The 27,797-nt window shown below is 52.1% G+C and overlaps 1 protein-coding gene across 1 annotated transcript in view; it reads right to left on the bottom strand.

The window, feature by feature from the left end:
* Positions 1-9,107, bottom strand: part of LRRC75A (leucine rich repeat containing 75A) — a 96,134-nt gene extending 87,027 nt beyond the window's left edge. Inside the window, exon 1 of the mRNA XM_075032620.1 lies at positions 8,834-9,107. Coding sequence (XP_074888721.1) covers positions 8,834-9,097 — 264 coding nt within the window. The 5' untranslated portion in view covers positions 9,098-9,107. The remainder of the gene's footprint in view (positions 1-8,833) is intronic.
* Between the last annotated feature and the right edge of the window lie 18,690 nt (positions 9,108-27,797).

The raw sequence follows: 27,797 nt of genomic DNA, 5'->3' as shown, positions 1-27,797 counted from the left end.
TTAATTAATGTTCTTTTCGACTCAATTACTACTAGAAGTTTAGGCACAGTGCCTCAGAAATAATCTCTTGTGCAACACGAGAATGCAATCCCCTGCCCCCCGTCAGCACACCCGCAAACATTGCAAAACCTCGCAGGGACGGGCCGGCGGAGCAGCGCCAGCGGGAAGCAGGAGCAGGGCTGCAGCAAAGCAGCCCTGGAAATGCTGCTGCTATTTCCCAGAAACCAACCTGAAAGGCAAAGGGGACGTTAAAGAACTGAAAGCAGCAGACGGCAGCCTGGTCCGCTACCTGTGGATAGCAGACCTTGGGGAAACCCTCCGTGGGCCAACAAGGATGCGCGGGCTGTTGGAACCCACGCAAAACCCAGAAGCATCTCGTAAAGAAATTCCTCCACCAATATCAAACCTGAGTCCTGGTCTGTAACAGCAAGAGCGCCAGGCCTCCAGGAAGATTATATTATAATATAAAGAGGCCTTAAGGAACGAGATATCCATTGAGATACCCAAAGGCACGAGGAAGGAGGCAGCTCCCTCCCGTCGGCTCCGGCACGTGTCTGAGGCTCTCCCTTGAGCCGGCGATGTCGTGTGCTCAAACCCTTGCACAAAGAAAGTATCGCCGACTTTGCAAGACATGAAGTCTGAGAGGTAAAGAGTCTTGAAAAGATCTGAGGAAGCTGGAAGGCTCAAAGCAGCTTCTGCTCGCAAAGCAGCAAGGTCAGAGCCAGGAGAAATCGGAGCTAAAACCTTCCGCTTGGGGAGGAATGGAAAGAACAATTTGCTTTTGCTTTTAGAGGCAAGATTAAATTTACCATTCACTGGTCTTTTCTCCAAAATTGGGAGGAGAAAGAGGCTGAGATACACAAAAGAGAGAAAGGCAATTATGCATTAAATCACATTAGGCTTTTGGCTGGGACCTGCAGAAGAAGTGAAGTGCTAAAAAAATCCAAGTTAAATGCTAAAAAAATCCTGTATCTCTTTGTACAACAATGAAATTAATATTAATATATAAACCTCTCCCTTAGCTAAGAGGAGAACCATGGTCACCAACCCCCCCAACGCATGGAATGTTATTATTGATCTAAAACTATCAAGAAGCTACAATATACTGAATTTCAAGTGCATCCCCCTGTATCCCTGCCCCCCGAGACACCCTGCACACCATCACAGCGCAGGTCCCACCGCTGGGATCTGCAGGGAGGTCTCTCCCCGCTCAGTCGTCACACCCACGCGCTGACAAGAGGGAGACGACGACGGCCTCAGACACAGGGGTTTTACAGTTTGAAGCAAGATAAAAAGGAAAAAAAAAAAAAAAGAAGGAAAAAAAAAAAAAAGAAGGAAAAAAAAAAAAAGGTACATGCCAGCCTGTCTGAGGGCTGGAGCCCCAAGCTGCCTGTATTTCGCATCAGATATGAAAGCAGCAGCAGCCTGGAGGGGGGAAAGACACATTCCTGCTATTATATAAACAGATAAAGTGCTGAATAGAGGCTGGCTTGCCAACTGCAACCATTAACCTCTCCCAGATTGGAGATTTCTGGCTCCAGTGAGGGCACAGGCAGGACCTCCTCTTCTCTTCAGGAGCAGCTGCCTGCTCAGCGCCCCAGCCCAGCCTAACCCAGCCCAGCCCTGCAGGTCCAGAGGAAGGAAACCGAGGTCTGACCCACCAGTTTCATCCCCGACCCTTCCAGACGAGGCAGCCCCGTGCCGCATCACCTCCCGGATCCTGAGCTATGGCATGCGTGGGAGCCACCACCTCCCCGGGCACGCGGTCCTCTGAGCCAGCAGCAATTCCAGAAAGGTCAGCAGGGGACCCTCGGCAAGCTGGCCACGGAGGGAGCTCATCCAGGACACGCTCCTCAGATACAAGCGGATATACGAACACGGATCTCGCCCCTGCTCAGGCTCTATCCCTGCAGCAAGCAGGGCCTGCCCGGGTGCGTTACGTGTGTTGCATTAATGCATCCGCTAGCAACACGGATTTCTTAGGCGTGTGATTCCCCAATCCCAGGGGGGACATCCCTGCTAGAAGAGAAAACCCGCTCTGCTTCGTGCCAGCGGCAGGGCGAGCGTCGCTGCGGCACAGGGGGGCTCCAGGGACTGAACCCACGCTGCCAAGCACGTATTGCCTCTGCCATCCCCGGCATCGCCTGACCTTCCCCTCCCTCCCTGCATCTCAGCATCCCCCAAAGACACATTTTCCTTAGGAGGAGCAGTGCCAGCCACCTTCCATGGAGTTAATTAAAACCAGGCTGGCTCGGATGCCAAGCAGACACCGAGACGCGTCTACCTGCGAATCCCACGGGGGAAGGAAAAAGAGCAGAAGGAGCCGGGATGGGAAGCAAGTGGAGGAAGGACGCTGCAAGAGAGCAGTTTGCAGCAGGGCAGGGTTAGGGAGCATGGCGAGGAGACCAGAGACCCCACTGGGGGCAGAAAACACCCCACCGCCGCCAGGCACGGTCATTTGCTGTCAACGCCTCCAGCAGCCTAAGGGTTAAAAATAATCGTGAGGACCGCTGGTGGTTTCATCAGCAACCCAAACCAGAGGAAACGAGCGCTGATCCCAAAACTGCCCCACCGAGCTTGCAAGCCGAGTTACCCAACTTCCACCGTGCGGTGCCCGGAGCCGCGGGCAGAACGAGCACCCGGCCTTGGCCCCCGCTCCCCGTCCCCGGGACCTCCCGCTCGCAAAAAAACCCAAGCCCGATGCCGCGAACCTCTTCGTCCCTGCCCTGATGCCGCAAACCTCTTCATCCCTGCCCTCCTGCCGGCAGCTCGCAGGCTGCGAGGAGCCGAGAAACCCCAGCCTCGGTCACCTCTGACGCCTCGGCTGGTCTCGGTGCTCAAGACGAAGGACCAGGCGTTGGCTCGCGTGGTAGAAACGACGCTGCCGAGGTCCTCCAGCATCCCCGGAGGCCACGGGATGGTCTTCACGGAGATGATGCCCCACGGCTGGTGCGCGCAGGGCCAAGAGCAAGCGCCGAGTGGCACGATCCAGCTACGAGGCACCCGCAGGCTGCGGCTGAGCTGCATCGTATCGAGCAGACCGCAGCGCTCCCCAAGGTCTGCTCTAGATGTCCGTCAGCACGTCCAACCACACGGCTGAGGAGGAACGTTTCAGCAGTTTTGGCATCGGCAGGGCTGAAGCGCATGCTTCGAGGCTGGTGCAAAGCCGGGGGCCGGCATCCTTTGGGGAGAAAGTTTGAATCTGAGACAAGGCGGCGCCGAAAAACATCCCCTTGGTCCTGATGAGCTGCCAGAGACACTGCAATCATCGCAAACCCACCTCTATGGGGATGTACCATGCAACAGCATCTGTCTCTTAAGCGTAGGTTGGGGGAATAAATAAGCCTAAAAGCACTCCTGACCCACAGCGGGTACCACGAAGATGCGCCCTGTGTGACACACGAAGTATAACACACAGACCAGGCTGATACCGGGCCATGAAATGCTTCAGGAGCTTTTACTGAGCGCACAAAGTTACACCAAGGGGCCAAATTGCATCTTCGCGGGTGACTGCTTTGCAAGCCCACCCGGGTGTAACGCTGCCCAGAGGGTCTGAACTCAGGTAAACCTTTTCCTCCCCATCCCAGCATCTCCAAGCACCCATGAGATGCTGGAGCCGACTTCCCAGGAAGGTTTGGGAATAAACCAATAATTCCCTATATTCCCCAATAATTCCCTAGCCTTCCAAGGAAGGCTGCCGGCCTTTTGATGTCTCATTGCTCCCTCCCGGGCTGCCCCGGCTGTCGCTCTCCGCCTTCACAGCCCGGCACCAAACTCTCCCCAACAGCTCCTGCCTCCCCAGAAAGTGCAAAATCCCAAGCGCTGGGGCGAGAAGCTAGGGATGGGGAGGAAGGGCTCGGTGTGATATAAATCACAGGGACAACTGGGGTAAGTCGGCTGCCATTTAAAGCACTTACCAACGTTAATTAAGCAGAAGGACTGCCCCTAAGAATTGCTTTTTAATTTTATCACGCAGCCCTTTGCTCTGGTGTAGCGGGAAGGCCACAGGAGCACAGAGTGAACTGTCTCTACATTAGCCATATTTAAATTTATTTTTTTACTATTCCCCCTGGCCAAGCCCCCTCTTACAATGAAGATATTCATCATTTAATTAATAAAGCATCCCTGCGCCACGCAGTCCCCATGGCACCAGGCAGCTGCTCAGAAGTAGCAGACATTTAATCGCTGACCCAGCAGGGTGGACGTCGGGACACGTCGTGCCTTGCTCCCCCCAACCGCTGGCTGCAAAACCCAAGGGTTGGCCTCGGACGGGGTGGGGGGGACCCCTGCACCCACGGCAGGAATACTTTTGGGGGATAAAACCATGGGGATCGCAGGCTGTCCACGGCAAAGAGGCAGCTGCCTGCACCGCAGGGTCTGCACGGCTCGGTGGGCATCAGAGCACGTTTGCCCCCAGTCCCTTCTTGTGATTTGGAGTTTTCGTGGTGTCTTTGCCGATTTGGGGCCCAGACCCCTCTTCCCCTGCCCTTCACACCCTGCCACCTCCCAGGTGAGGCTGGCGTGAGCAGAGAAGCCACCTTACAAGTCATGCAGCTTTGCCGCACCTTGGACCTTGCCATTTGGCTTCTAGCCATCTTCATGCCCGGAGGTTTTATTACAATACTTTGCTCTCTTTTTCCCTTTTTTTTTTGGGGGGGGTTAATTCCCAGAATTGTTGTACACCTCCTGTCCCATACAGGTGATGCCCAGAGCCGGCGGATGCCTCCTCCTCCTCCCCTCTCCCACCAGCCCAGCTCTGCCGGAGCAGCAGCAACAGCCCAGCAAAAACTCCACGTCGAGCCATAACCAATGGCAAATTCTTTGAGTGAAACGTAATGTGCTGGGAAGCGCTTCACCATTTCACTTGGGAAAACGATCCGTTTGGCAGCAGAGAGGAGGAAAACATGCTTTGTTTTACAAATCCTCTCCCCAGCAGGAGAGACACTCCCAGAATTTAATATACTGACAGCGCTTGGCTGCTTTAACCACTGAAACTCAAGGGTGCACCAAAAAAAAAAAAGTAAAAAAAAGGTACACTATATAATATTAAAGCGTATCCTATTCCGCAGCTGGTGGTATCGGGCACAGCAATTCATCGGCACAGAGGAGCTGCAATTCTCCCACCTATGATCGCCGGCACAGATGGGGTACAGGGTCTGAGAGCGGGGTCCCAGGTTTCCCCAAGTTCTGGACACCCTTAATTAATTCAGTTTTCACGCTCTCTTAGGGTGAGGCCCTGCAGCAGCTCCTTGCAGCAAAGCAGAGAAGATGCTGACAGGTAAATCTAGGAAGTAGCTTTATAGCAGAGAAACTGGATTTAAAGTTATTCAGGGCAAGAATATCCACAAAAGGCAACCGGCTCCATGCAGGTGACTAGCAAGCTTCTCGCAACCCCAAACTCCGGCCTCAATAAAATGTTAAATATTTCACTGCATTTCCACTTATCCTCCAATGCGTTTAACTGCCAAAAGCATCCTACGTGCAGCATTGGCGAGGAGGGCAAGCACACCTCATCCAAAGAGGGCAGCGGGCGGCACTTTTTTTGAGAGGGGATTTTAATTTTGCGGCGTGGGGTTTGGGCTCCAGGCAGTCGACAGCGTTACGAGAGCAGAAGGAAAGAGCGACCGGCATCTCTAGCTAAAGAACCTGTCGTTAAATTAGGCTGGCTGTGCCAAAGGAGCACATACCCTTTCGAATGGCCGCTGCCAGCTCCTGCACGCAGTAATAACAGGAGTGTTATTTTGAGGGCAGGTGGTGGGATCGAATTGCCTCCGCACTGGAGACCGCTTCTGACCTCTCTGAGGAGCAGTCTCGAAGCAAAGAAGTCTGTCTGCTGTTCGCATTTTTTATCTTTTTTAAGCGCTTCGTATCTTAGCGCTTTTATAGTTGTTCGCAACCTCCAAGCATTCTTGGAAACGCTAATTAATCCTTACGAGAGCCTGTAAAGAAAACAGCATCGCTCCCATTTCAGGCAAGGGGAGCAGGACACATAAATTTGGTGAAATGCAAAAGGCCGCGCTGGATACTGGTGCCAGTGGTGGGTCTGGAAGTGCAGGACCTGCCAGTGCTCCAGCACGACATTTAAAATACAGTTTCGCTGCCCTGCCCTTTGGCTGATCATCAAACACAGCTTTTGTGGGAGCCCTGGCAGGCGGGAGAAGCCCCCCAAACCTCGTCTTGCAGGTTGTTGTGTCAGGAAAAGCTGAAAAGCTGGTCAGCCTCAGGTCTGGCAACACGATCATCATGCTCAAAAAAAAGGATGGAGCACCTCCAAACACGGGGATGCTGTCACCTACCCCCTTGCTAGCACACTGGGCTGGCTTCAGAGCTCGGTGAAGTCAGTGGAAAGGCTCCCAGTGACGTAAATGGCTGGGATTTTCAAATAATAAAAAGTCTAAATGCAACCGAGAGCTGGGTACCAGGTCACTGGGTTTGCTCGAAAACCCCGGTTTTGCAGCAGCATCAGCATCGCATTTTACATTAGCAACTATACGGACCAACCAACGCCACAGCCCCTCTGCGGCGGATGCCGTATAAATGGCTCATAGGAAAAGGTCTCTGTCTCACCACGCTCACCCGTCCATCCCTCTCTGCAGGGGGAAGCTCGTCCTTCCCCCCAAATCCTCACTTTCAGGCTGGGACGCGGCAGGAGCTCAGCTCTCGAAGACTCCCACCGCCTCGCAGCCCCAGCTCCTTGGGAGCAAACCAAGCATCCCTTGCAGCCACCGATGCGCCCCTAAACCGTCACCTCCCAAAAGCCAGCCTGTGGAAAACCACAGCAATCGGGATTTGTTCAGTGGGACATCCCACACGCGCTACCCAAAGGCAAGGAATAATACTGTCTCATTAAAAATGTGCTTCGAGTCTATTATAGTATCTAGGACAAAGTGTTCCCTATTTTGACACTCTGAGATATATTTTATCAGAGCGAGCTCTTCAGAAACACTCACTAACAAAGATTTATCTGACTGTAACAAGTTCCTCGCTTCGCCCAGCATTTTAAAATTCATTTCTAGCTTTTTTCCCCCCCCAGTCAGATGATGGGATGCCCCCACGGTCAGATTTGTCATTAGGGCAGCTGCTGTGACGCGTCCCAGCTCCCTCACGCTCTGCACGGCCAACCCGCAGGGAGGGAGAGGATGGTCCAGAGCATCGCTGAGAAAAAAAACGGTATCTGAAGCCAGAGAGAACTTGGGAGCGACTCACGGTATTTCACAGGCACCAAGATTTATTTATTTGGGGGGTGTTTGATATAAACACCTTCTAAAATTAGCACCTGCCTTTCTGCCAGCTCCAATGGGCTGCTGGTGCGACGAGAAAGTTTTGGCGTGGCTGAGGGGGTGCAACATTTGGGCACGGATCTGCTGCCTAACTCACGGCCACTTCTGTCCCACGGGGTTTTTTCCTGGCCACTTGCTCGACCCACGCGGCCGCACAGATCCCACCCGGACAGGTCGCTGTCCCAAAGAGTTGCACCCCCAACTCCCAGGGAGGGAGTTCATCTCAGAAAAAGCACCTTATCTCAAGGTTGAGATTAAGGCGTGAGAGCTTTCTATAAATGAACGCAAACACATCTGAAACTGTTCAGATTTCTCAGCTGGACTGCTCCAAAGATAGCCCTAAGTCACGTAAACCGGCTGGGCAGAGGGACCCTGGCTGATGGGGTAAATGGAATTGTGCCTCTGGGTGGGCTGAAGGGGGTCGGGGCACGTCCCCAAACAACACATCCACTTGCTAAAAGGTTAACAGGACCAGAAAATCGGGGGGAAAAAATGCAAAAAACCAAACCCCAAACACAAAAACCAAGCAGAAAACTGTCAGACTCTGGACCAGCTGTGTTTTCACGTGGACATACTGACACTGAGCAGATCTACGGGGCAAGAAAGCAGCTCCCAATGCCCAGTAAAGATCTGAGCAACTTTTCCCCAGGTGGTAGAACTGGTTACGCCAAACAGCTGGGTGCCTTGCAGGCTCCTTGGGAGAAAAACTGAGCTTGAAGACGCGTCTGTTTTCGGTCTGCATGGAAAACTTGCTGGTTTTCAAAGGCCTGGGTACCCCAGAGCCTTGCAAATGCCCAGCACTTCGGTCTTTTTATCACCGTCTATCAGTAGAAAAGGTTAAATGCTAATTTGCTGGATACAGAGCAGTGCTCCGCAGCTGCCTTTCTGTTTGCTCACAGCAACTTTCCGTAGCGTTGCTTCTCAGCTAATGCCCAGCTCAAACAGACTTTCAAGGGGAAAGGTCTCGGGCTCCATACAATTAATTCCCCGCTCCCTCACAGCGTCCTGCACGCTCGTTTCTACAAGCCCCAGTCAACACCAGCAACACTCCACCAAGTGATTGTGTGTCAAAAAGAACAGGATAAAAAGCAAAGCTGCCAACTCTTGGTATTTCTGAGCCAGGAAGAAAAGAGCTGATTCTCAAAAGCTGCTGGCTCAAATTGCCTCAGCGCTTTTACAGATCTGCTTTAAACACTAAACTTTTTGAAAGTTGAGTGGGAACCTCCTTGAGTGGGCTGTGCATGCTGCAAATCCCAGAGCTATCAGCACGAGCAATGAAGGGAAAGGAGAAAAATACACCCGGCAGGGTTCCTCGCTGCAGACAATGCAAAGCACCTCCCCGGGGTTATTTTCCCGTCTCCAGCACCACGACCACCCTCCAGCTCCCCAGCCGCTTCCCCAAAATGACGCCACGAAAAGTTAGACCCCGCAAAAACCGAGCGCGCTCCTTCTTCGCCCTTTCCAAACCGGCGTGCGTTTTGCTCCCAGGTTGCCTTTTCCCCACCACCCAAGCAGGCAGTTCCCCCCCCCAGGAGAAACCTGCCCATCCTCACCTGCCGCAGGTGTCTCAGCAGCTCGGTGGCCTCCTCCTGCTTCCCCTGCTTCACCAGCACCAGCATGTCCTGGATCATGCAGATCCGCCGGTGGTAAGGGGGCAAGCTGCTCCCACCACCCTTCCCAAACTTCTCGCCGGACTTCACCACGAGGGAGGCGAGGAAATCTCCCCTTTCCCTGGGGGGTACTTTCTTGCGGTGGTGGGCCGGGGGGCTCTCCCCGGTACTGCCCGGCTGGCAACCCTTGGTCTGTTTGGTGCCCATGGCGTGTCGCTCCGGCTTCTGCAGCCCCAAGGTGGGGGGTCTTGAGGTTGGAAGCCACGGGGGGGGGGAACACGAAGGGGGCTGAGGGGGGCACAAGGGGATGGAGGGGATGTGCAGAGGGATGCACAAGGGCTTGGGGGGATGCACAGAGGGATGCACAAGGGGTTTAGGGGTGCACGGGGGATACACGCAGGGATGGGGGGGATGCACAAGGGGTTTAGGGGTGCACAAGGGATACACGCAGGGGTGGGGGGGGATGCACAAGGGAGCGGGGGGATGCACAGAGGGATGCACAAGGGGTTTAGGGGTGCACAGGGGGATACACACAGAGGTAGGGGGGGATGCACAAGGGGTTCAGGGAGCGCCCAAGGGATTCGGGGGGTGCGGGATGGAGCTCGGCTGCTCCGGGAGCCTTAGCAGGGGGGCCGGTGCCCGGCGGTGGGGCTGCTCGGTTCCCGCAGGCGGAGAAAAAACCGGCAGCTCCCGGCGGAGAAGAACCTCTCCGCGGCCCCGCCGCCGCCCCGTTCCATGGTTGCGGGGAAGCGAAAAAAAACAAAAAAACAAAAAAACAAAAAACCGGGATCCGAGCAGCTCCTTCTCCCGGGCGGCGCCAGCGGAGCGATGAAAGCGGCAGTGCTCAGCGCTGCAAAGCTCCGCGCAGCCCCCGACCCCCCCCCCCCCCCAAAAAAAAAAGGCAGCCCTCGCCTCCTCCTCCCACGGCCGGGGAGGGGGGAAACCCACGACTTTGGGGAGGGAGGGGGGGGGGAGCAACTGTTGCGTGGAGAAGGGGCTTCCCCGGGGGAAGCGGCTCGGCCGGTTCGTGGGGTGAGTGCACCGGGGGGGGGGAGAGGAGGGAGGGCCGGGGGCGGGCACCGTACACACCGAGGCAGGGCTTGCGGAGGAAGCTGGAGCCGGACGGGGTTCTTCCTTCCTCCGCCGCCGCCTGGAGTCCCGCGGGGCTGGGGATGTGCACCGGAGCGGGAGTGGGGGGGCTTGGAGCTGGGGGGGGGGAGGCAGCGGGGAGCATCCTTGGTGAGGGTTCCCCGGGGGGAGACGGAGGGGTTTCCCCGCTGTATTTTCACCCCAAGGGATCTACAGGCGGCCCCGGTGGGAGGAGCGGCCGGCAGCCCCCTCGGGTTCTCCGCCGAGCCCCTTCTGCGGGCTAAACCAGCCGGCAGCGCTGCGGGTAGGGTGAGCCGCCGGGATTCCCAGCTCCCAGGGCGGCTGCTGTGCCACGACCGATTCTGGCCTCCTCCTCCTCCCTCGCCTTCAGCCCCAGCTGGATGTCACCACTCGTGCCCTGCCATCCCCTGCCCCCCCTCGGCACCCTCCCTTGGGCACGCCGCTCCTGCCAGGAGTTCCCCATCCAATATTCCATCGCTCCTTATTTTCCAGGCACTCCGCCGGCAGGGCTTAGGGCACAGATTAAACCTCTTGGATAAAGATCGGGATGAACAACTCTTCCAGACAGGGACCGCTCACCTGCTGCGGGAGATAGATTGCTCGAGAAACGCCTGGGAGGAATAAACTTGGGACTGACGAGGCCCCAGCGGTAGCCTCGGACCCTCTCCTAATGCAAGGGGCTGTTTTCCAACAGCAAACTCTCCATCCAGCCCCACCACGCCTCTGCTTGGCCAGGGCAGGAGAAGACCCACCGCTGTGCGGTGCTTAGGCTGGGAAAGCATCACCTCCTGCAGCAGGAACACACGCTATGGGGGCATTTTGCAACCGTCAGAAATAATCCCAAAGCAACACGTGAGAATTTTTTTGCCTCTTCTGCATCCTGCGCAACTGCGCATCCGTGAACGCTCATATACCATGTTCCGTCAATGAATAAAAGGCAGCTCTCCTCGATAGCCAAATGGCTGGAGGCCCGTATAACTGTTTCTAAAACTCCAAAGGCCAACTGATGTCATGCATTTTCGTACGGGGACCACAAGAATAGCACAGAGCCCCGCTGACTTCAGTAGGGTTTGGCTCTGGTTTGCAGAGCCACGCTACACAGGACCCAAAACAGGACCAAACAGCGGTGTCTTCCCCCAAGAAGACAGCTCACGACTGCTGTCACGAGCTAAACGCTACATTTCACTGGTTCAGTCACGTCAAGTAAACTCACATGAGGAAACACACAGCCACATGGTTTGCAGAAACCACAAGTCTGTGTTAACCAGAGGCCTCACCTGGCAGTAAATCTCCCCAGAGAAGTCAGGGAGAGGCAGCAGATTTGCCAAAGTCAACAGGAGGCAGCAGGCAGCGATGCTTGATCCCCCCCCCCAGCAGCATTTTCCCCTGCAGACTCCATTCTAGGTACAGCCTCCTCCCTTTAAAAGGATCAGTCCTCTTCACGCTATTAGCAGGGTGATAACACGTAACGACATTAAACAATCAAGTGCTGTCGTGACCCTGCAAGACGGCGCACGGGGCCTGCGTCTGAAAATCCAATTGAAGGAGCATCATTTGAGACCTGGAGCCTGATACTGTGCCCTAAAGTCCATGGGAACGGGACTGGTCACCTCACGCATTCATTCTGCATAAGATGGATTTCCCACCTGAATCGACTGAGCATCGTCAGTACTTTCCTGAGCAGCAACTGCACACGCAATCCTGCCGATATGCACAACCAGGCTGCCTAACGGGAGCTGACAGACAAGGTGCTTCCAGCCCTGAAATCCTCTGCTTGTCCCCAAGTTTCATCTCGGAGCCTGTTCTTTACGTACATCTGTAAGTCTGTTGTACAGCAAGAAGCCGGCAAGATCGAGTCAGTTCACCTCTCCAACAAAAATATTAAATAATGGAAAAGAAGCAGAAAGAGAGATGCCTGCCAGGGCTGGGATCCCCTGCTCCTCTCACTCCTGCAGAATTTGAGGCCAAGGGGCCTCCTCCAAAGAGTCATCGCCGTACAAATGGAGCATCTCATCCGGGATGAAGGGAAAAGCGCACACCTCACTTATGTCAAGAGCCAAGTTCTTATGCCACCAGCCCAGGAGACCAGTCGCCTGCAGCCTCTGGGTCCTGTGCCCATTACAGTTCCTGTGCTGGTCCATACTGGCTCTGGTAGTGGTTTGCAATGCAGGTGCTTGTCCTGCAGGAAAAATGATTTGAACATGACCGTCCCAGCTGGGCTGGGAGGAGGATGCTCGTTCCGGGTGGGCTGAGCGAACCTGAGAGCCAGAGGCTGCAGGAGCAACACAAGGCTCGTTTGCAGCATCCTTGCTCACACCAAGAAGCGCCAGTGGGAACTGCTCATCTGTCCAAAAATTGGGATGTACAGCCTGGTCTGAAGAGAGAAGCCACTGGAGCAAATGTACTACATTCCATAGTTCAGGCTTGATCTTCAAAGATGGTATCAGGCTAAACATCTTGTTTCTACAGGCACACGGAGAGCCAAATCCAGGCCATCGCTGATCTTTCTCCACTTTAAAAAAGGCTGTTTGTGCCAAGCCCCATGAGATGGGGCAGCTTTGTCAGCACAGGCTGCGGGACTGACCGTGCCAGGAAGACGCGGACATGTCTTCACCTCTTCAGGTCCATCCAGTGGACCGTTTCACGTTCGTGGGAGACCACCATACCTATCCCCCAGGGATTCCAGTGGAATGGGCCACATGCTCCCACGTGGACTAAAGCTACAAACCCCCGTCCCTTCACCACCCACTGCCCCGGAGGAGAGGGGAGCTCAGCCCGCAGGGAGCCCAGCCGGGCAGAGACACGTCCTGGCCGAGGAGGTGGTTTTGTGCAGCAACCGTGGCCCCGAGTAAATAAATAAAGCCCAACCTTTGCACTTATGACACTGCTGTCAGCAGGGCAGAGAGTTCATCGACTGCTCCTGATCAGGCTTATTTATAGCACACAGGGCAAAACCAGAAAAAAAAAAAAAAAAAAAATTTTCCAAGAGTGTGGGGTGTACTTCTTACACCAATGCAAAGCAAACACCAAGCGCTACCAAGTCAGAGGTTTCGGATTTACATCATCCCTGTGAGCGGATGCAATGGCACCGTGACTGCTCAGGGCAGCACGAGAGTAGCCTCCAGGCTCAGCACTGGTGGCTCGATGGTGCAAGACATGCAGATCCCTCGGTAATGCTCCATCCCGGACCATTATTCACTTCTACACCCTCAAAAGGGTTTCATCCAGCTACAGCTCCAACCTCGTGGCAACGCTCGGCTTTCACGCACACACACCATTTTCCAAACACGCTCAAAACACCTGCCTACAAACCAAGCCCAGCCAGCACTGAAAAACCCAACCCCAGCACTCGTGTGCTGGGAACCAGGTCTGTCCTGCAGCTCTCTGCAGGCTGGAGCTCGCTCTGCAGCTCTCTGACCGATGAAATGTTCTGCTAAACTCATTAGCGGATCCACAGCCAATATGCATTTTTTCCTTAGTGCAGATGTGTGCAAACTGCAAATTAGTAGATGTTTATCTAAGGGAGTTTGCTTTTTTTTTTTTTTTTACACCATTCATATTATTTATGATATCTAATATTACGAGTGTGTTAGAGAAGTGCACTGCTTTAAAAGGAAATAACTTCAGATCGTGAGACCACGAAAGAAAACAGTTTCTCCTCTCCCACAAAACTCGGATTTAAGAATGTTCTCACTTCAACATCAAAAGGAAACTAAAGCTTTTCAATGCATTATGCAGAAGCCAGGGAACATTGAGACCATGCGAGTCAATAACCTGACGGATTAAGCTGGCGTGCAAGAGATCCAACATCAAATACCTGAAAACGGAGACATCCGCCCTCAGTTCCCTGCCATCCCAGGTGTGGGTACCCACCACCAAACCGCTTTGCACGCATGTACACATATACATTTGGTTTCAGATTAGTCACAGATAAAACTAACTTCCCGCTTCCAGGAAGGACTGACTGGTTTTACTGGAAGATCACAATCTAGTTACACTTCTGCCTTGCTAGCCCACTTGTGTTGTCCTTTACAACGTGCTTTTCAAAGTGCTGCAGCTAACCTCCCTATCTGTGTACTCACAGGCTTAGATGGGGGAGATTAATTTTACAGCTTTCCTGAGGTAGAAAACCTGTTTCTGATCCCAGGTTTTGCCCAGGACTCCCATCCTAAAGTGGAAAATCCACTCTGGACAAGTAGGGTCCAATGTGGGATATTCAAAAGAGGGTTATTGCTCGAAACACTTGTAGACCTCTGTAAATGGGTGTTTTGCAAGACGTGCCCACCATCACTTCTGTATTCGAGAGCTCTCGTACTCTGCCTGAGACACCCGACCACATGAAACCTTGGAGTTCATGAGTTCTTCCTCACCTGACAGGTCTTGGGGGGGTTTCTTGGCAGGTCAGCTCTTGGTCTAAACCCCGCAGTTACTGTTTCTCTAAGAAATAGAGAAGAAACACCCCCAAATTCAAGGACAGTTGCACTTGGAGCACCCACCGCCTCATCGACATCTGTCCCTTCCCCAGACGTTCAAGGAGCTTAAAGCAGAGATTGAGTTGGGACCGAGCTCCGCTTCTCATCAAACTCTTGTGCATTGGAGGGCAGCGTAGGACTTGCTGATTTTTCTTGATAGGGATGGAATGATTAGGATTAATTTTAAATGTCAGCATCAGATTCAGGTTAGCACTACTCACCATGTGGAAAGGACTAAGCTGACTATAAAAGATATTACTTTCAAGGTGGCATTTAAAGGAATCCCAGAGCTAATGCGATTTTTGTCTCTTACTTAAAAAAAAAAACCAACCCAACCTGCCTTACTGTAAGACACCACCAAATCCAGCAAGAGGAGAGCAGTCAGTCTCAACAGAGAACGCCAAATTGAAAAATATGATTTTAAAGGAACAAAAGGCTATCCATGTCCTAAGCTTGATTCAATTCGGCTTTGACAGGGCACAGCAGTGAGACAGAGTTGAAGGGCCTTGTGAAATGCTGCGAGATGTAATTGCAGATGAACTAAACTCCAGGATAAATGGAGCAATATAACGATGAGAAACATTACATGTAGCAAGAGAAGTTTTTAAGGAGAAATGAAAGAATCTCACATAGAAGCACTTATGTTTCCTCCAGGCAATGGATGAAGTCTTCCCATATTCACCTTTGAATTAATTCTCCACAGTTGGCCTAAGCTAGAAAACGCAAGTGAAAAGGATTTAAAAAAAAATAAATAAATCCCTGTCTTCATCCCCCAAAGCAAGGGAGAACACAACTTGAGTAGCCAGAGAAATATCGGTGCACTATAGAGGGAAGCACCTTCCTCCTGCTCGTCCTTGCAGCTTGAAATCTGTCCTGAGCTCCGGCATCTGTTTTCAGCACAGCCCAGGGGAGATGGTTAGAGAAGGGCCAGAGACGAGGAAAGGAGAGATGTGTTCATCAAGCCTGGGTACTAGGGTGAAAAAAGTTACTACAAGCAAGAGCACAGAGCTGCCAAAATCCCCAAACCACAATGTGGAAAGCTTTCTTCTTAGTTATTAATTTGCTACACCTTATCACTTTTATTGCACTAGAATAACTGTACCTACACAAGCGTTTTTAGAAGAAAAGAATTAGCATTCAAATCAAACCCTAGACCCCTTCCAAGCAATTCTGCTGTGACAGAAGGAAATTGCGATTTTTCATGCAACACCCTTGGCCAAACCATTTCCCCTCCAGATGCCCCATTCCCCTTGCAAAGCTGGGCTCGCTGGGGGACCACCAAAATGTGCTGTCACCCCTTTATCCCACCAAGAGCCACTGCCTCTCCTCCACCACCCTCGGGAGGCAGAAGAAAAGGTCCCTCTGGTGCTCGCTCACAGGGCTTTTAACATTTAAAAAAAAAAAAAAATCCAGCAAAGCCTATATTAATCTCCCAGAGAATGCATGGGGGAGGTTGTTGGGGTTTTTGTTGGTTTAGGTTGCAGGGGGGTTGCCACTGGTGAGTGTTTAATCATTTAGCCCAATCAGAAGAGTAGAAAAATATTTGTCAGATGCCAGAAGCGTTTCCTTAATAAAAAGGGACGGCCTGTGGAGGTGTTTGCCTGTATTACACCCACAGGTGTGGGGAGGATGGACCCTTCTGCATCAAAACTGATCCCTCTAGAGCAGAGGGGAGCAGGGACAACCCGCCTCCCCCCCACGCTTAGGTATCAAACGCGCAGGGGGATGGCTGTCAAGAGATGCTTCTATAACCTCTTATTTTTCCAAATTCAGGTGCTTCCCCCCCCCAGTGCCACCTCTCTCTCCTCACAGATTTCCCATGCAAAATATGTCCAAACTCAAACCCTCAACCCTGAGCAAATATAAAAATACTTAAGCTGCCGGAAGCAATACATCTTCTTTTCACGTGATGGCTTCAGCTCTTTTTCCACTCAACAATCTGGATGCTGTGTTTATAAAACCAAAAGACTGTTTACACACTGTCCAAAAGTTGTTTAGCAAGAGGTTAAAGCTGCCAAATATTTTTCTGGAGTCATCTTGAAAACTACCCTTTGCTTTCCCTCCAGCAGGATTAAAAAGCTTGGACAATTTTCTGCACTTTGGTCTGCAGGGAAAATTATCGCCTCGAGATGCTTTAGCAGTAAAAAAGATCAATGAGCATTTTTATGGAGAATTATCCTTTTATGCTGTTAGGGAAACAGCCAATTCAAATATGGATTTGGGAGTCAAAACTCTGGGATCGTGTTCGTGAATTTTCGCTGAAGAGAGCTTCGTGCCGCAGAGTCGCGTCCCCTCCCGGGCTGCGGTACCCGATCCGTAACGGGATGCGAACACCCACCAGTGCTGGAGAGGTTAATCCATCACCGGCCGAGCGCGGTGCCGAGGTCGGCAGCGAAGGGCTGGTCACTGCCCAGCGGGATGGATGAATCCCCGGGAAGGGGAAAAGCCCACCCAGGACCAGCCCCACGCTCGGGGAGCGCTTTGCCAGGATCGCAGCCAGCCCTCCCGGCTGCTCCGCACCGTTTCTGCGGTGAGGGAGAAGCGAGCGCAGCGCCCGGGTCGGAGCCAAGAGCCACGAGTCAGTTTGACTCACGCTCCTGATGGTTTCCAAATGTTTCCCAGCATCCAGCCGTGACGTGAAGACAAATGTTTTGGAGGAGCTGACCCCATCCGTCCCTGCCACAGCCCAATTCTAAGCGCGTTTGCCCTTGGGAAGAGGGGTCATCGGTCATCAGTCATTACTGGAGTTTATCGAGTCCGTTTTGCACGTGCCAGTGTCACTGCATTAAGCACTCTGGTTGGTTACTCTGTAATTTCTGCTCGGGATTAACGCCCGTTTGGCAGAGCTGGGGCGATGGCCACGCTGCTGTAAGCGCCAGGCTGAGGTGGCTTCTGGGGACCACAAGGACACAAGCCAAGCTCGCCGGCCCATTTCACACCACGGGCACTGCCTTTCCAGCCATTACCGCCCGTTCCCGATTTGAATCGGTGGCTTCGAAAGGTTTCACGTATCACGAGCACCAACATCCCCACCACGCGTGACCCCGCGCTCCTCCATCCTGACCCTCCTGCTCCCCGTCTCCATCATCTGCTGCTCCAGGACCCAGAGCTCAGCACCCGAGATCAAGTTGCTGCTATTTGGCAGCCTCAGCCTCGTCAAATCTCAGCGCCAGATGCAGGGGAAGAGCGATGCCAGCCCGGTTACCTTTACAAATGTGCACAATAAACTGCCAGCCGAGCTCACGGTGCCTTTTGTTTAGAGGACGAACAAAACAACCTCTATCCACTCAAGCTATTCAGGCTGCGTAGGAGGAGCTGAACTCAGGGGTTGTTTATCAGAAACAAACTGGTGCAAATCCTATTTGTGCAAAGCTGCTTAAACCCTCTTGTTCGGAGTCTTTTCGTTTTGCCCGGTGCAGGGATTGGGCATGTTTGCCGATAAGGGTCAGGGAAAAGCAAGTTTACAGCCCGGGTTTGCCATCAGCCTCAGCACCTGAGGGTTGTGCTTCAAGCAAGCTAGAAATGTGCAGCTCTCCAGGATTAAAATAATAAATAAATGATAATTTCTAGGCTCTGTTACCTGCTGCTCAATGGAGTCTGAAAGGAAAATAAATGCAGATGGGAGGGGGAGGGCAACAAATAAATCCTCATAATTTCATCTCCCTTTTGGATTACGTATGTTCATTGACTGCATGTGTCCTTGGTGAGCTGTGCTGTCATTGTGGCCTTTATCTAGGATGAAGGAACTGTTTCCAGGGCATTAAAAAGAGCAGAAAATTTAGGCTTAAACTCTCAGTTATGAGAGGCAAACTCCACCAAGTGCAGCACAACAGCATAGTCTTAGTTTAATTGCAAAATTAAGTTTTAGCCTCCTCATTTTAACTTTGTTAAAGCTGAAAAGAATTACGTTCTATTTAGAGGAAAGAGTGGCATGGCATGTTTCTCCAAGCAGGAATAAGAACCCCAGCATGGACTGCACCAAGACCTGGACCTTCCCAAAGTCCAAAGTGATGCTATGATCCAGCTCGGGCACCATCTCTATTCATAAAACTGAAAAGACCCTTCTTCTGAGAAGGAGTGAGTAAAGTCTTTTGTGTTTGCAGTTCAAATCTCTCAAGCGTGGGGTAAAACTGACCTAAATCCGAGACCTCCTGGCCACAGAGAGGCTTAAACCACAGGTTTCTTTCCAACCTGGAGTAAAAAGTTGATATTTCAAAAATAATAATTATAAATCAAAGCTCTCATTCACTTGTGCAAGGAAAACTTTCTGATTTTGGAAACGTTAGTTTTCTTATCGATTTACTGTGACAAAGCGACTGAAAGCAAGGCAGGTAGCATCAACGTTACACTGTGTTTCTCTTTAATAATGCATTTCCTTCTGCCTTCGTCCTCTTTCTCTTGGGGATGATCCCTGGCCCGGCTGGGCTCGAGGGACGCACCCGGCATGATGCCTCTTTCCCAGCTGAACTAACAAGGTACCTGCCTGGCAGCGCAGGGGTAGACCTTGCCAGGAAGCCTCATCCATGGGATAAAATAGGCAATAAAAAATAACTTGCATCGCGCAACGCACCAGCGGCAAGATTCAGTTTTGTTTCATTGAAGTAATCAAACGTTTTGTGGTCATTTCAGCAAAAAATGGTAGTTTGAGTCAGGCTGATTGATCCGGCATGATATACTTGCTCGGCGCTCCCCTGGCAGGAAACACGGCTGTGTGGAACAGAGAATTTTGCGGAGCAATCCAGAGTGCTGGCGGGGTCACAGCCCCCCATCCCCTCCCACCACAGAAGGGGAACAGAGCGGCCAAGGGCTTTGCAAAATCAAACCTGATTTTAGATTATATCAAAAGGATTTATTCAAGCATTAAAATCCCCATGCCCTCTCTGTCTGGTCCCCGAGCACATCTCCAGGTAAGCAGCCTTAATTCCCAGCCAAGTTGCCCATTAGCGCAGCAGTGGGTACGGCTCAGATTTTAACCTCGCTGGCGAACGCTCCCCTTCTTCCTCTGGTCACCCCCAAAGGGTCAGAAGTGTTGACAGAACTGAGGATTTTCTCTTTTCCAACCTGGCAGAGAAGCCCAGACCTGGGTGCTCCCTCAGCTCCAGCTCCTAGGTTTGTCCATATCCAACAGCCCCATTCACTGTGAACCAATTAATTAACCAGCACTATACGAGGAGCCGGTGAAGTCTTTTGCATAAAATATTTGTTTCCCGGGAAGAGGGGGAGGGGAGATGCAGCTTAAAACATTCCTTGGGATGCCTAAATAATCCAGCCCAGATGGAAAATGTGTTCATAAAAGGAAGATGTTAAATACAAAACAACTGTGGGGGAATGCAGAAGGGCAGGAATGGAAAGGAAACAGCCGGGGCAGCGCAATTCACAGCCTTCGTGCTGCAGGTGGTACCCAGACCTGTGAAATCCAAAATTTGCTTCTATTTAAATTTTTTTCAATAGCAAAAACAGGATTATTTTTCTCATCATGACAAGCAGAGGTACAACAAGAAAATAACAGCACAAAGCGTTTGATGAAGGTAAATAGAAGGAAAGAAATTGCAGCTTGCTTAAGGAAAAAGAAAAATGGGGCTAGAGGAAGAGGATGCAGGTGAACAGCCCTCTGCCCTTTGCAGATGAGAGCATCAAAAGTTCAGGGCACTTTAGAAAGAAAAGACAAGCTGTGCAGATGAGCCACAAACCAAAGTTTAGACCTAAATCCTGGGGAAAATTTAGAAACAGTGTTGAGAAGCGTGGATCTACTTTCCCTTTACCGTAGGGCTGCTTTCATGGCATCACACAGCATCTCAGCGATACTGCATGCAAGAGGAAAGCAGACAAGAAAGTGCCATAGGATTAGAAGAACATTTTTACATGCAGTCACTGGCCTTAATCTCAGAGCAATTAAAAGCAATAGCCACCATCACTTAGCAAAATCAACATTAAATCAACCACCGATGGATCAGACCTTCATCATGCCTTTGCAGAGACTCAACGCAGAGGCTGTTCTCCAAACCCTTATCCAGCGCAGGAGCTCTGCAGCTCCTCTGCAGAGGCAACACGCTGCCATGCCCAGAGCAGCACTTTTAGGGCTTTCTATCATCAGCACAACGATAACAGCGATCACTTCACAGCTCTTCAACAACCCAGAGCCTCTGCTATTACCAGCTGCCATCAGAGGGTTGAGAGCAGCTGGGATGCTGAGAAGTTCTTGCCTTGGGACAACCAGTTCAGACACTCCACGATTTACTTTTTTTTTTCCGGCATAACGAGCACAAATTAACCCAAAGCCACAAAAAGATTCAGCAAAGAATAGACAAAGCTCGTCCAAGTGCCAGATGGTAGCAGTCCTGACCAAATTCAAAGGCCTCTTCTCTGCTTAGTCTTCTCAGCCCTAATCTAGATAAAAGCCCTCGCTTCTTGAGCGAAGAGCTTATTTTCAGCAGTAAGAAGATGAGGGTGTTAAATCTTGGAGAGCCAGGGGAGTATTGCTATTTAGAGGAAGGGATGAGACTTTCCAAGACCCAACTGTCTCACATCTTGCACTAAATGTTCCCAATCTCACCCTTCTTTTAAGTGGGGGCAAATCAGTTGATGACCTGGGATAGCCCACACCGCTATCAGGAAAGAAGAGCCAAAGCTCTTCAAAGGAACTTCAGTTGGTTGTCACCTTGGCTCAGACCCCTGAAATAATAATTTTGCCAATGTGTGTTCACATTTTCAGACATTTTAGACCCAGGTTTGTAAGGTTATACAGGCTCCCAAATGCTAGAGTAAGCTCACCCGTAAGCAAATCCCTGGGGGAAAGCCAAGCACATGTCTCTTTGGATCACTCTGAAGGCTATTTGCAGGAGACGGAGTCTGCATTTCCATATGGCACCTTCAGAAGGAAACGTGTGCTTGGACACGTTACCCCAGGGGCACATCTGGCATTGGAAGACAACCCACGGATGGGCAACAGACACACCAGGTTTCCCTGTGCTGTCCTGTGGGAATGCCCTGGCCATAAATAGGAGGAAAAACTCATGAAAGCACAGGGAGACCTCCACTCTCAGGCACCTTCTAGTCCTTGCTCTTGCTATCGAGACGGCTGTCAACGTAACCGGCTGCATTTCCGCTGCCGAGGACGGGAGCAAAGTCGGCTCTCTGGCAGCTGTAGATAAGTCATGAGTAGATGGATGCGGTGGGGTGGATCCCAGGGGACAGGAGGGAAAGTTATGGGCCTGAAAGTCTTAAAAGGCACAAGAAGAAAGAGAAATCGAATCAAAGTTAAATGCTGCAGCTTTCCCTCTGATTTTGGATTCAAGCAGCAGTGCAGAGCAGCGAATACGAGTAGCGTTAACCCAGAGCACAGCGGGAAGCACTGAGCCCTGCTTTTCTTCCTGGCCATCCCAGGGAAGCTTACAGACCTTGCCACCCCCACAAAATCCTTCCAAAACACAACCTCTCATTTAACAAACATCGACACAGAGGTGCAAGACTGCCACCTGCGACTACAGCAGCCTCACACTGACGCTTTTCCCTGCTGGGAGTATCCATCCTGTCCCAATCCAGGGCTCTTTCCATCTTCTCAACCGTCAGGACAGAGATTTTAACCCTGTTTTGCAGATGAGGACATGAAGCAAGAGGCAGACTGGAGCAGGAGCATGAGGCGGTCTCAGAAACCAAGGTCAGGGTCTCTCTCAGATTCACCTGAGCGTGTATCTTTGCTAGAAGAGTTGGGGTTTGCTTTTTTTTTTTTATTTAAAAACCTAAACTGCAGAGGTACAGCTATACTTCTTATTCAAGCCTGCTTTCTCTTAACGCACCCCTAGCTCTGTAAAGCATTTCCCGAACAGAAACAGCAGTCTTCAATTCTTCATGAACAGCAGTTAGCCTCACCACAATTTTTATTGTGCATCATGAATTTTAATAGAAATACACACAAACCCCAGTTCCTTCAGCACCAAGGCATCAAGACGGGCAAGATTCATACAAGGTGAGAGGTGTTACTGGTTTTTTGACGCAGTTGCAGTGAATGGTGGTGGTGGGAGAGCCCAGGGGAGCTACTTCCATCCACGGAGCGTGTGGAGCTGCCTGCGACTTAGAAATTATCTTGGTCAGGTCCTACATCCCAGCAGGGTATCCTGACTTGGGTGCTCCATATCAGCATTTGTCAAAGCCATGACAACCCCCCAAAACACCCCCAAACCCCAGAAAGAAACCAGTGAACCTGCCCACTGCCATCTGACACGTAGCATTTCCCACCCCATCTCTCCATCCATCCACACACAGGAGACGACCCCACGCACCAGCAGCCCTCCCCGCTGTTAACAACCCCCCCGGATAAGCAAGGCAAAAAGCCCCAAACCCAGACCCCAAACCAATCCAGAGACATCAAAGAGATTTCTGGCTTAAATGATCTTTCTGGCTCTGCTGAGGGGGTTCTTTGCTAGCAAATACATCAATTACTTTGCTTTCTCTTTACGTCAGCCTCGAAAATGCCCCCCCCTCCCGTTTACAACCATCAGTGCTGGCACGATGCAGATCCCTGCCTTCCCACATGGGATGGATTAGTGATTCACCCTCCAGTTTCAGAACCTCTGGAAACCCAAGAAATTAAACTCCTCTAACGCATCCTTGGCATCTTCTCCCAGAAGGTTAAAACAAACAAACAAACGCAAACATTCTCATTTGCCAGAAGAAAAAGCAACCTCTACCAATACTCGGCACGGAGAAGCTTGGGCAATGAGATGGATGGACAGTGAGTTCAGTGAAGGGTTTCCCATTGCCAGGAACGGGCTCACTCACAGGCATGCCGAAGGTTGCAGTCTTACTGGCAGATTTCTGCAACAGCAGAAATCCCAGAGGCTCGTGGCTGGAAGGAGCTCCATGCGGGGAAACGAGCAGAACGATGCCCAGAGCACCGTCTCCCTGTGGATGGGAGGGATGTTGCCCAAAATCTCTTGGCAGCAAGGTACCATCCAGTTTTGCAATCACTGGCATGCTTATGGGCAAAGCCGTGTGGCACGTGAAATAAGGCTGGGAGGGGAAGGCAGCACCGTTACCAGCATTATTAAGAAGGCCCAGAAGAGACAGACCCCACCGGAGAGACCTCTCCAGCAGGCAGCTGATGGCTCTCCTGGGCTGCCCCATACAGGTACAGCAGCTCCTGCAGGCATCATGTTTCCGACAACATGAATATCTGCAAGCTGCTCTCAGGAAATTTGGCCAAAAATAGCAGACACATTGTGCTATCGCTCCTACAGGCCATGCCTGCAGACAAAGAGAGATGCTCTTTGCTATTGAAGATCCTCTGAGAGACGCTCTCAGTGGAAAACACACTACCATCTTGTCCTAAGCGTGGCAGCAAACAAAAACCTGGAGGCACGAGCGCGCCCGAGTCTCACCAGCACACGGGGGAAGCAGCAGCTCTCAAATCACTGAGGCTTCAGACCTGCAGGTCAATGCACATCGTGCACCTACTGCTCAAAGTAGGTTATAAACCAAACGTGGAAGGATTCGACGCTACCAGAAGTGTTGGTTTCAGCAAGCTTCTGTTGCCCATCATCTTAAACACCAAACCTGCAGCAGCTCATGCCAGCAAGCAAACCTTCGCCAGACCCGTTCCCATCCCCGTCAGCCCCCAGAGGCTAATGCTCCCTACACCTGGGTAAAGACCACTTAGCTCTAATCTGATGGTTAAGATATTCACGCAGCAGCCAGATCAGCGCAGCACCAGACGGCCTCAAGGGAGTTAAGGCTTGTGACAGTTTAGCGGAGATGTCAGCAGCAGATGGCAGGTAATGGGAGAAGCCCCTCGCCCTCGGCAGAAGGGCTGCGAGCACCCTCCCTGCACCTCGCGCTCCTTCTCCCGGGGAGCATCACCACCTCCTCTCCATCCCATCCCACTTTGGAACGGTAGCCTGGACTTCGTTATTGGGCAGCTACGAACTTTAGCTCAAATTTAGCTCTATCTGCTGCTGTGATGCCACAAATGACTCCAGGGGAGATCTTGACGCTGCAGTAGCTGCCATATCGACCCGAGGTTGTATTATTCGGTGCATGCTCACATTTGGCCCTCCGGTTTTCAGCAAATCTGCTCAGATCTCAGTTCTTAACCACAGGGAAGTGCTTCTCTAAGTATTTTGACTTTGTCAGGGGGACCGTTCCAGGGGGCCGTTATCTGCGTATTCAGCTACCCCAGCTGAGCAAAAGCAGGCAAGTCCCGGCAACGCTGGGCTCCAACAAGCCCTGGACTCCAGGGGACTCCTTCCTCCAGCCACTCAGCTCAAACACAGCAGCTTTCAAGCTGCTCTAATTGACTCTAGGGTCCATGCTGGCCTCCAGCTGTGCCTAGGCTTTGAGAAGATGACAGCCACCTTGTGTGCCAGGGTACGGGCTTCCCCCCGTGCTACAGTCACTTGTTTGGTTTACGCATGTACAGTCATGCCCGGGCAACGGCTTGGCAGAAGGAGCTTTTCTGCTGAAAAACTGCTTTGTATCAGTCTACGTCCCTTCTGCACACAAAATGCCGGGGAGACAGTAACCCCTGCAGAAGTGCGTTGACACCAGGCAGGTCACGGTGCTCCGGCGATGGCAGAGCATCCTCGTGCGAGCGGCGCGCCCGGGGCAGGCGCTGCTGGGAGATCTCCTGCGATGAAGGCTTCCTGTATTCCTACAAACCATTTTATTCATGCATGATGGAGTATCATAAATAATTACAAGCGGGCTGTGCTCCTGGAGCACCGAGTGCAGCGCAGTTTGCCAGGAGTTTGCCTCCCTCGCTAGCAGCCAGCGGGAACCACGCACGCAGAATCTTCATTTAAGCAAGACCCGAGCAAGGGGAGAAAGGAGAAGAGTTCATCCACTATGGCTGGAAACACGGGCATTGTGGCTTTATTTAAAATAGGAGATGGGGGAAAGCTCAAATCCCCTAAAGAACAATTAGGTGCCTAATTGCCATTGCCTTCAGGGCAAAGTTAGGCACAGGAGCTGGGTCCTGGTCAAGAGATACAAACGTCTTGCTGCCAGCAGGGGCTTGAGCCATCTTCCCGGCAACACTACCTCTCTCCTCCTGATATCGCTGTTGATATTAATTCTGAATTAAGATGAACCCTGTGCTTGTTAGCCAGCACCCACGTTAGACCTGGGGGGCTGAAGTTTATGGCTGTCACAAAGGAGAAAGGCAAATCCTCTGCAATACCTCCTTTAATCCATAGCAGGAACAGGCTTGTCTAATTGCTTTGACCTTTGCTCAGTAAGCCTTCTGCTCACCCGGCTGGGCTTCAACAGGGGAGATAAACAAGCCCAATTTATTCCTTACAAATTTCCTGCTGTTCCCTTTCCCTGCCTGGGAGCAAGACCCAGGAAAAAATGAACTAATTCCCCAGACTCTCCTCAAGCAACTCCAGATGTGGAAGGACCTGTGGGAACAGAACCGAGCCAAGGTATCGGGCTGTCTCTGCCGCGCCAAATGTATTGAGGAGCTACTTCTCTCCGACAGTCACCTGCAACAAGCACCAGTCTGTAGGACCAGCTTTGAGCCAGTCTAGAAGCCCTACAAAGCAGCCCTGGGAATTCTACAGGACCTCTGTTGCATGAAAGATTTATTTCTAATTAAAAGAGTGCATCCGTGGCCTGTGATGCTACTCAGGGGATACTACATGCCTACTGCTAAGCGAGTGCTAAGGCTGGGTGCGTTGTTTATTGAAAGTACAGATGGAGACAGAGAGACAAGGCATTTTGTCAGGTAGGATGCGTTTTGGCACAGTATGGTCTTCTGCTGTGCTTGGTGGCAGCCGGGGGACGTGGTGGAGAGCAGGACTGCAGGAGGGGAGCAGCGCGGGCACGCTCCTGGCTGGCACCCAGAGCCCCCCTAAACCCAGCAGGTCTCTGCGCTGGCTGGGAACACCTCTCCCATGGGGGGATCTCCCAGTTCTCCCTTTCCCCATCGGCACCTCAGCTGGGTTGGGTGCAAGAGGAGATGCCAAGGGGCACGGCCTTGACTGGAAGCTATAGATAAAGTCAACCTCGCTGAAAAAAATCCGTGTTTCCACTCCTACACCCGAATTCGCTGCACAAAACCTGGGCACTGACCAAGTCCAAATGAGCACCTGAACTAAGAGACCGCTTGGAGACGTCAGGGGAAAGGGCTGGAAATCTGTTGCTGCTCAAACCATTTATGAATCCGCCCTATTTGAGGGGGCCCACGACATCTGGCAAGGCAATATTTATCAGGGGAAGGAGGGAAGCAGCCTACTTTTGCACTACTGCTCCTTAGGCTCATTCAGGAGACACCCGACAGATACAGACCCCCACTCCCCAGCAGTCCCAAGGAAGGATGCTCCCACCTCCCTTTGGGGTCGCAGACACCCCACAAGGGCTCCGGGGTCCCCACGACGGAGCATTTCCCCAAGGAAAGAGCCAGGAGCACCCGATGCTGACCCCAATCCCCAAAGGGCTCTGGCTGAGTCCGCTCCGAGCGGGTAGGACAGCAGCACGGACGGACAGACAGACAGACACACAGCCCCTACCAGCCTGCATGCCCTGAACAGGACTCAGGACACCTTACACCCTCTCTCTGCCGCTCCTTTCTCCCGTAAACTTTCCCAGAACCCATTTTATCCCCTTCCTACCCTTTTCCCCGCAGGATCAGATCACCCTGGGGGAAGGCAGCTCCGCAAAGGGAGCGGACCCGTCCCCGGCTCAGCCCGGAGGATTTCAGGCTGAGCTCTTGCCACCATCTAGTGGTGTTCCCCGGAGGGAGCCGAGTCACCCAAAAACCAGCATCTCCCCAACTTTTCTCACCTGGGAAGCCCAGCCTGGCAGAGCTGCAGCCTTGGTTTTGGTCTCCAGGTCACCCTGCAAAGCCCCCGTAGGGTGCAGAGCCCCTTCCCCAGCTGGCAGGTTTCAGTTCATCTCAGTACTACGAATTATTTGCTTGCAGTTTTGGACTTCTTTTCCTGAGCCAGATCGGCTCTTGGTTTCTCCTTGTTTCTACGGTGTCTCAGGTCACCTCTGCTAGCTCGGATCTGAGGATTTCCCTCCAAATTTTCATTTTCAAGCCGTTTACTCCCTCCCTAAGCCTTAATAATCAACAGCCAGGTTTTCAGGAGGGCGAGTCTCAAAGTTTAAGGGCACATTCAGCCACCCCCATCACCCTGAGCCCTGTAGCACACTGACCAGTCACCTAAAATCCTCTGAGCTCCCTCCGAAACCCAGTTTTGCCCCACAACAGCAGCAGCACCGCCAGAAACCCCTGCAGCCCCCCCGCCCCAACCAACCCCGCAGGCAGGCGAGGACTTACCAGGCCCAGAGGAATCCAGTAGCTCCAGTGCAGCCTGCTCGCTCCCAAG

Source organism: Buteo buteo, chromosome 7 (assembly GCF_964188355.1).
Source record: "Buteo buteo chromosome 7, bButBut1.hap1.1, whole genome shotgun sequence".
Taxonomy (NCBI): domain Eukaryota; kingdom Metazoa; phylum Chordata; class Aves; order Accipitriformes; family Accipitridae; genus Buteo; species Buteo buteo.
The sequence above is the reverse complement of the archived record's forward strand: the minus strand, read 5'-3'. Positions and strand labels throughout refer to the sequence as shown.